Below are 9,649 nucleotides of genomic sequence, written 5' to 3' on the forward strand. Positions count from 1 at the left end.
CATTTGTGTAGAGTTGTCAGTGGTAAGAAGCGAGCAATACTGCATGAAATAACTGAAGAAATCAGTGTTTGACATATGACTAATGTATCCAGTGTTGTTTTTCTGGGGGGATGCGCACCCCTAAACTTTTTCATCGACAAAGTAATTTTTTTACGATGTTGAAAACTTGGAAGAGTGCTTTATTTCATAGACGTAAATTTTTTATTTCATTTTTTCGTGTCGGTAATTGCAATACGAATGATACCAGTGCAGATTTGGTGGGAACATCCATGTCATTGACTGTTTCAAGCATTTCGAAGGTGCGGCAACTGTTCTCGACAACTGAATCGCTGGCAGCCAGTTCGACAAGCGTGTAGTGCCTTCGCCCACTAGTAGTGGGCGATGGTAGTGCTAAACAGATATGCGTGGGCTCAAATCGCATGCTTCATTTGAGGTGATGTAAACTGATGTGTTCGATATCACATTCTCTTGTATATTTGTGTGTTTCTTGGTATCGCCTGCTTCATTTGCGCTGTAAAGTCAACTGAAGATTCCTATACCTTTATTTATTTATTTATTTATTTATTTTTTTTTTTTTTTGCAGTTCGTCGTGTTGATAACGTCCGGGCTAAAAGCAGTCAGATGATCTCCCATGCTTCAGTTATAACTACAGTGTGTTAACTGTAAGACAGTAGAGTTGTGAGGGGAGTGCGGGGAGAGGAGGAAGCAAGCATTGGCTGGCGAGGGGAGAGGAGCCATTGGGGGAAGGGGACGCCTATCAGTTGCAGTGCGTCACACTTACACGAAAGCAGACAAAAGGCTTGGAAGTAAAACTCGCTTTAAATGTTGTTCATAAACAAAACTGAAATCGTCATGTACATTAAAAATCTATATATATAAAAATGAATGTATGTATGTTTGTTTGTATTTTGCGAGCATCGCTACATAATACTGGTTTCCTTCTAACTGTAGGCGTACTGGTAGGGGTTGTTGGCGACTCCTGAGATGGGCCAGCAACTGCCTCTTCACTCTTTTTGATAATGTTTAGCACAACTGCACAATAAAAACACACGGAACAGTGCAGCGCAAAACAATAACGAAGCAGATGACAATGGCTACCTTGTACAACACAGTCGAAACTGAGTGCCTACCGAAGCCTCCCGTCGTTTACCGATTCAGGACTAGGGAGAGGACTGCCATCTAAAAGTTTACACACTGTAATTTTTGCTGCATTATATCCCGTGTCGGAGTACCCTCAAACTTTTTTTTAGAAAAAAAGCACTGAATGTATCCATTGGGACAGTTGTGCGAAATTTGGCGTTAATGGGCTATGGCAGCAGACAACCAATGGGAGTGCCTTTGCTAACAACACATCGCCTGCAGTGCCTCTCCTGGGCTTGTGTACATATCGGTTGCACCATAGACAACTGGAAAACCGTGGCTCGGTCAGACGAGACCCGATTTCGGTTGATAAGAGCTGGTGGTGGTAGGGTTGGGGTGTGGCGCAGACCCGACAAAGCTATGTATCTAATTTGACAACAAGGCACTGTGCAAGCTCTTCCTTTATGACTTGGTCGTGTTTACGTGGAATGTACTGGATACTCTGGGTGTTGGCCTTCATCGAGACAATTTGTCGCCATTTATGGAGTCACATTTTCCAACCAACAATGGAATTTTTGTGGTTGATAATACACTACGTCACCAGGCCAAAGTTGTTCACAATCGATTTTTGAGAACATTCTGGACAGTTCAAATGAATGGTTTAGCCATCCAGGTTGCCTGACATTAATCGCACTGAATATTTATGGGAAATAATAGAGAGGTTAGTTTGTGAACAAAATACTGCACTGGAAACACTTTTATAATTATGGAGGGCTATAGATGCAGTATTTCTGCAGAAGACTTCCAACGTCTCGTCAAGCCCGTGTCACATCAACTCAGAGTATGTCTGTCTTGTTAGTAGCACGGGGACACTGGGATCCGGTGTAGCATTGAACACAACTGTCCTGAAATGTAGCACGACACTGAGAATGGCCCTCCTGAACCCAACAATTGCATATTCACATGTCGGTCATCAGATCGTGGTTCACATGAGCAGCAATATCTCTATATGATACACCAGTCTTGAATTTTGCTGGTAGACATTCACCTTCGTAAGGTGTATACACCTGGGACAACTGGGAAGTCCAGAAAAAAACCAGGATTTTTTTAGAAATACAGAAATTTTTCATTGTTTTACTTTTCAGTCAAATTTTTGCCATTTTGTCTGGTAAGAACTGATACTCCAACAAAGAATTTTACTTTAGCCCACTATTGCAGAATAGTACTCCAGGAGAAAAACATAAATGAGAGAATAACACCAAACCAAACTTCAGCTGCAAAGAAAATGTGCATTTTACAGCAACAAAACACAGTGCTCGCACAAGCGTCTGCCGATAGCAAAATGTCAGAGTCTATGCAATACCTTGTAATGACGAACTGCTTTCAAAGAGAGTGATATCAAAATTATTTACATTTCTAACAGATTGTGGGAAAATATTGCAAATTGTAGGTTGAGAGAAGTGTTGCTTTCAAAGTAAATTTCCTTTTATGCAAGATGAATTGATATGTGTGAGAATGTCCAGTGAATTTCTTAAATCACGGGGCACACAGCATCATTCAAAGCTTAACACTAGGGACCAGCCACTTAGAAGAATGTCTGGCCCAGAAGACCAGCCAGTTATGCTGATATTTAAAATTTAACTGGTTTGATATATCTTAAAGGATAACACACACAAAAAAAGATGAAGCTTCAAAGGTTAGTCTTTCATCTTTATTTTAGTTCTTTCATAGATTACAAATTATGGAATAATGAAGGCAAAAAGTATAATCATTCATCAAAAGAAGTCTGAGGTGAGTTCTTGAACAATTTCACATAGAATTGGCTTTTATATGGAAAGGTCGAAGTGCTCGAAGGAACATGTATTCAAACAGGTAACCTACAAAATGCTTGGTGCACAACAGAGAAATTTATAATCACTTTTGTCAGAAATTTCAGCTGCTGCAATTTAAACTGTGCTTGTAGCATCCTGTGTAACCACACCCTCGGAAAAAACAACAAAAAATTTTTGGCAATTGGTAGGTGGAAGCTTAGCTTTTCTTGTAGCTATATTGTATGTATATTAATTTAAACCTCTAAGTTGTCCTATTTTCGTGTTTGCACTACATAATAGTGACGTTGCAATTGGCTGACTACATCACGTGTCACATGCTCGGCATATCCACGTCATTGGCTGGCAAGATCGTATGACATAAGCTATGACTGGCTGACAAAAATGCATCGCTATCTAGATTTCAGTGCTTTGGAAGCTACGGTGCAGCATCTGGTGGAACTTTGTTTATACTTTTGTAATACAAAAATATGCAGTGCGAATGTTGTCATGCATCAAAGATCTTTTTGAAGGGTTTCGTTACCTAGAGTGCTGGGCAGTTCTATGACAGTGTGTAAAACCTTCACCATTCAAAGGATTGATAAGTTTTACAGCTCTGAGGTAAAGTATATTGACAGTACAGTGTATTTGTACCTGGGAAAAACTGTATTTTTAACCACAAAAGTCTGCATGTCATGTTCTTACATGAGGCATAACATCATCTTCCCACAAACAATGTGATGTGTGAATGAGAAACCCACTGTGTAATCTTCCTTGTCTGTGTTGTTTGGATGAGACATCGTAACTCACCCACGCTACTCCCTTGACTCGGTACCCTCTGATTAGCATCTTTTCATTAAACTGAAGAAGTTCTCAGATGGACAGCACTTTTTAAACAATAAGGAGGTCACGGAGACTCTGACAGAATGGCTTCGGGAGGTGGAGTGGACAATATATGAGGGAACACAGAACTGGTGCGCTTCAAGAGTGCATTGATCTCAGTGGCAATTATGTGGAGAAATAATAACATATTTTGGGGCATACTGTGTAAGTTTCACAAAAAATATTCAGTTTTCAATTTTTAACACTTGTTGTATTATTATTTTCTGGATGTACCTCATACCTGAGTTTTGTGTGGTATATTAACACAGACCCTTTTATCTGAGGGATAAATTGTGAAAGACATTGAAACCATATTTGTGCTCATTGCATCTGTCTATAATCCACTTCTATAGTCACATTTCTTTGCCCGATTACAAGCCAGAGTGCTTTCTATGAGGTTCCATTCTGTGTGTATTGTACACCCACAGAAAAAAAAGTTGTAACACCATATAATAATTGATCTAGAGTAATGAAGTTTTGGGAAAAGTAGCACAAGGAAATTATGGGTGTACATATGCAGGATGGCAGGTTAATGCAAGGGCGAGATAAGCCATTGCGAATGTGAAATGCAGGTACATTATTAACTAGTGTAACTGCCAGAATATTGAATGCAAGGATGGAGACGTGCATGCAATGTGTGTATAGGTGCCGTATGTCAGTTTGTGGGATGGTGTTCCACACCTGTCACTACTGGCCAGTCAGTACAGGGACATTTAACGCTGTTTGTGGATGGTGCTCGAGTTATCCAATGGTGCCCCATATGTGCTGGAATGGAGACAGGTCTGGTGATTGAGCAACATGTCGGCTCTCTATAGGGCACGTTGGTTTAGAATAGTGGTATATGGGTGAGCGTTATCCTGTTGGAAAACAGCCCCTGGGTTGGTTTTCATGAAAGGCAGCACAACAGGTCGATTGATGTACAGATTTGCAGTCAGGGTGCATGAGATAAACATGAGAGTGTTCCTGCTGGAAAAAAAAAAGAAAAAAAGAAAAAAAAGGTTGCTCCACTGACCATAAATCCAGGTGTAGGTTGAGTGTGTATAGCATACAGACACGTGGGGCAGCATGTGGTAAATTACATTATTATTTCTATTATTTGTTGCCGTTCTCAACACGGGCTCTCTAACTACAATGTTGGCAACCAGAAAGTGATTAGCAAAAACGTGATGCCTGTAATTAGAGTTCACTGTTTCCACTCTGATGGAGAATAAAAGTTATTGATTATTGAGGATTTAGGATGATGTCTGGAATCCATAGAAAATGCAGTTTACTATAACAATTTTCACTATATTCTGAAAACGATAAAGCGTAAAATTCCTGACAAATGATTACCCATATCAGCTATTGTACTATCAGAGCTGTTCAGAGTCTATTGTGCGGATCCTATTATCCCCAGATAACGAAACTGTCAGTAACCATTATTGATGTAAATGTTCAAAGTGAATGCTTGCCAAAATTTGATGTACTCATCAAACGCCATGCGAGTAATGGTAGAAAGTCTGTCCTGCGGCGACATGTGAAAATATGACATACGCAAACTGAGACTAAATCACTGGAGTCGTTCCGTAATTAACACTTTACCCCAGTGCGAACTCAATGTTAAGTGCATATCGAGTTCCGTAATACGGCATCCGAGGCTGTTCCTGGCAACTGCACAACGCTACGTGGCTTCCGACACGGAGTGCACGCTGATACGAATCTAGAAGAGAACTGGGGCCTTACTCTAGCACGCACACTCGTATTTATATAGCCGTGTTGCGGCTGCCAAAGGCACAGCCGACAACATTTGCCTTTTTGACTACCCGCTGGGCTAGCAAAAAACCACTTCAATTTACTAAATAATTAATTGCTTCATTTGCTGAAGGCCAAAGAAGCTCGCAATTTAATTGTGCAGTGAGCATACAGTGAAGTATCTGTAATAATATTCTGATGTGGCTAGGTTAAATACTTTTGGCGAGAGAATTATTTTAGTTGTACTGCACACAATAGATGAGCTCTGAACTTGCCCTTTGGAGAGACGCTACAGCTATAGTTTTATAGCTACTTTTTGGAAACTTCTCACATCTTTGTTATTATAGCATATCTCCATTATACCGAAATCTAAACATCCTAGCTTTATCTAATTACTTAGTTAATCTATCTTGCTTCCGAGCTTTTAGGACACAAAAACAGAAAATCATGAATTTCAACCAAAATATTACTTTGTGAGATCCAGCAAGCTGAATCCGAATATAAATTTTGAAGTTTCTAGCTCCTTCCTGTTGCGCCGATGATTTTTACGTAAAACGTCCAAATTTCAAAAACTGTTTATACCAAACTGAAACTTAACACATTATTATTTTAGCATCACTCCTGGCATGCTATTAACTTTTCAGATTATTTACTTTATCTTTAAAGTATTGCACAACATTCGTGATGTCATAGCTAGTTACAGCGGACTAGGCTGCCACACAGTGGAAAGCATACGAATTTTATATGGCGTGAGTAGGATGCTTCCCTACCGACAGTTTGATTGAACTGACCTGCTTCTAACCAACGCAGGTCCATCAAAGACACCAAGACAGAACCAGCTTTTATCTGAAAACACAACAGACATCCACACTGTCCTCCGATTACCTCTCGCTTGACGCCACTCCACCATTACAGCGTGTTTATAAAAAAAACGTGATGTGCATCCTCATAGTGGCACTAATCGTGCCACTTCTATGTGAATGGCACGAAATTTGAATACACATCTTTCTGATGTAGATACACACCTACTAACTTTCATTTATGTCGGACAATTCCATCTCAATGTTGCACCTTTTTTACCATCGGTGTATACCAGTATACTTTGTATTATCAGCAGGCTTATTCCCCAGATGACAAACATCATCTGCAGTGATACTTGTGCAAGCTGTGGTAGGAAATGTGTGTGTAATGGAACTGACTAACAAATATTCTTCCAGGATGGCCAGTGAATTTGACGAACAGTGCAGTGTGATGGGATTTGGTCACGTGACTCCTGAGGGTGACAAGTGCAATATTCTGCATACGATGGAGATTCAGATGGGGACACTACAAGATTGTGGCTCCCACGATGACAGCGTTCAGAACTACGTCTGTGGTGCAACTGCAGAGCAGCAGGTGAGGTTACGGCAACAACTCGACAGCATGTTTCCACCAGAAGTAGATATTAATTTCATTTCATTTTCACTTATCACTTAAATTGTGCACATGCAAATGCATGTGATATGTCAATATAATGAACTAATAATGGGTGATCAGTGAAAGAATAGGAAACAGTGCAATTTTACAGCAGCAGATACAGTTTTATGAAGTACGTAATCTATGCTGAGGCAGAATAACTATGATCCATTTTAACAGAACTAGTAAGTTTTAGTTGAATGAAATGTACAAGAAGGCACTTAATTATCACTGAGATTAGAAATGTACACAAGAAAGCCAAAAATACAATTTAACAATGTATTACAGACAGTGAAAGTGTGGCACTACGTTGAAAAACTCCAGGAATGATTTCAAACCAAATTATTAGCAAATATCAGAAATTACTTCTTGTTGTTGTTGTGGTCTTCAGTCCTGAGACTGGTTTGATGAAGCTCTCCATGCTACTCTATCCTGTGCAAGCTTCTTCATTTCCCAGTACCTACTGCAGCCTACATCCTTCTGAATCTGCTTAGTGTATTCATCTCTCGGTCTCCCTCTACGATTTTTACCCTCTACACTGCCCTCCAATACTAAATTGGTGATCCCTTGATGCCTCAGAACATGTCCTAACAACCGGTCCCTTCTTCTTGTCAAGTTGCTCCACAAACTTCTCTTCTCCTCAATCCTATTCAATACCTCCTCATTAGTTATATGATCTACCCATCTAATCTTCAGCATTCTTCTGTAGCACCACATTTTGAAAGCTTCTATTCTCTTCTTGTCCAAACTATTTATCGTCCATGTTTCACTTCCATACATGGCTACACTCCATACAGATACTTTCAGAAACGACTTCCTGACATTTAAATCTATACTCGATGTTAACAAATTTCTCTTCTTCAGAAACGCTTTCCTTGCCATTGCCAGTCTACATTTTATATCCTCTCTACTTCGACCATCGTCAGTTATTCTGCTCCCCAAATAGCAAAACTCCTTTACTACTTTAAGTGTCTCATTTCCTATTCTAATTCCCTTGGCATCAACTGATTTAATTCGGCTACATTCCATTATCCTTGTTTTGCTTTTGTTGTTGTTCATCTTATATCCTCCTTTCAAGACACTATCCATTCCATTCAACTGCTCTTTCAAGTCCTTTGCTGTCTCTGACAGAATTACAATGTCATCGGCGAACCTCAAAGTTTTTATTTCTTTTCCATGGACTTTAATACCTACACCAAATTTTTCTTTTGTTTCCTTTACTGCTTGCTCAATATACAGATTAAACAACATCGGGGACCCAGTCTCACTCGCTTCCCAACCGCTGCTTCCCTTTCGTGCCCCTCGACTCTTATAACTGCCATCTGGTTTCTGTACAAATTGTAAATAGCCTTTCACTCCCTGTATTTTACCCCTGCCAACTTCAGAATTTGAAAGAGAGTAATCCAGTCAACATTGTTAAAAGCTTTCTCTAAGTCTACAAATGCTAGAAACGTAGGTTTGCCTTTCCTTAACCTAGCTTCTAAAATAAGTCGTAGGGTCAGTATTGCCTCACGTGTTCCAACATTTCTACGGAATCCAAACTTATCTTCCCTGAGGTCGGCTTCTATCAGTTTTTCCATTCGTCTGTAAAGAATTCGCGTTAGTATTTTGCAGCCGTGACTTATTAAACTGATAGTTCGGTAATTTTCACATCTGTCAGCACCTCCTTCCTTTGGGATTGGAATTATTATATTCTTGTTGAAGTCTGAGGATATTTCGCCTGTCTCATACATCTTGCTCACCAGATGGTAGAGTTTTGTCAGGACTGGCTCTGCCAAGGCTGTCAATAGTTCTAATGGAATGTTGTCTACTCCCGGGGCCTTGTTTCGACTCAGGTCTTTCAGTGCTCTGTCAAACTCTTCATGCAGTATCGTATCTCCCATTTCATCTTCATCTACATCCTCTTCCATTTCCATAATATTGTCCTCAAGTACACTGCCCTTGTATAGATGCTCTGTATACTCCTTCCACCTTTCTGCTTTACGTTCTTTGCTTAGAACTGGGTTTCCATCTGAACTCTTGATATTCATACAAGTGGTTCTCTTTTCTCCAAAGGTCTCTTTAATTTTCCTGTAGGCAGTATGTATCTTACCCCTAGTGAGATAAGCCTCTACATGCTTACATTTGTCCTCCAGCCATCCCTGCTCAGCGATTTTGCACTTCCTGTCGATCTCATTTTGGAGACGTTTGTATTCCTTTTTGCCTGCTTCATTTACTGCATGTTTATATTTTCTCCTTTCATCAATTAAATTCAATATTTCTTCTGTTACCCAAGGATTTCTACTAGCCCCCGTCTTTTTACCTACTTGATCCTCTGCTGCCTTCACTACTTCATCCCTCAGAGCTATCCATTCTTCTTCTACTGTATTTCTTTCCCCCATTCCTGTCAATTGTTCCCTTATGATCTCCCTGAAACTCTGTACAACCTCTGGTTCTTTCAGTTTATCCAGGTCCCATCTCCTTAAATTCCCACCTTTTTGCAGTTTCTTCAGTTTTAATCTACAGTTCATAACCAATTGATTGTGGTCAGAGACCACATCTGCCCCTGGAAATGTCTTACAATGTAAGACCTGGTTCCTAAATCTCTGTCTTACCATTATATAATCTATCTGAAACCAGGCTTCTTCCATGTATACAACCTTCTTTTATGTTTCTTGAACCAAGTGTTAGCTATGATTAAGTTGTGCTCTGTG

At 39.9% G+C, this 9,649-nt stretch overlaps 1 protein-coding gene across 1 annotated transcript in view; it reads left to right on the top strand.

The window, feature by feature from the left end:
- Positions 1–6,977, top strand: part of LOC126426485 (uncharacterized) — a 92,407-nt gene extending 85,430 nt beyond the window's left edge. Inside the window, exon 4 of the mRNA XM_050088395.1 lies at positions 6,719–6,977. Coding sequence (XP_049944352.1) covers positions 6,719–6,977 — 259 coding nt within the window. The remainder of the gene's footprint in view (positions 1–6,718) is intronic.
- The last annotated feature ends 2,672 nt before the right edge of the window (positions 6,978–9,649 follow it).

The sequence above is a fragment of the Schistocerca serialis genome, chromosome 11 (genome assembly GCF_023864345.2).
Source record: "Schistocerca serialis cubense isolate TAMUIC-IGC-003099 chromosome 11, iqSchSeri2.2, whole genome shotgun sequence".
Classification (NCBI taxonomy): domain Eukaryota; kingdom Metazoa; phylum Arthropoda; class Insecta; order Orthoptera; family Acrididae; genus Schistocerca; species Schistocerca serialis.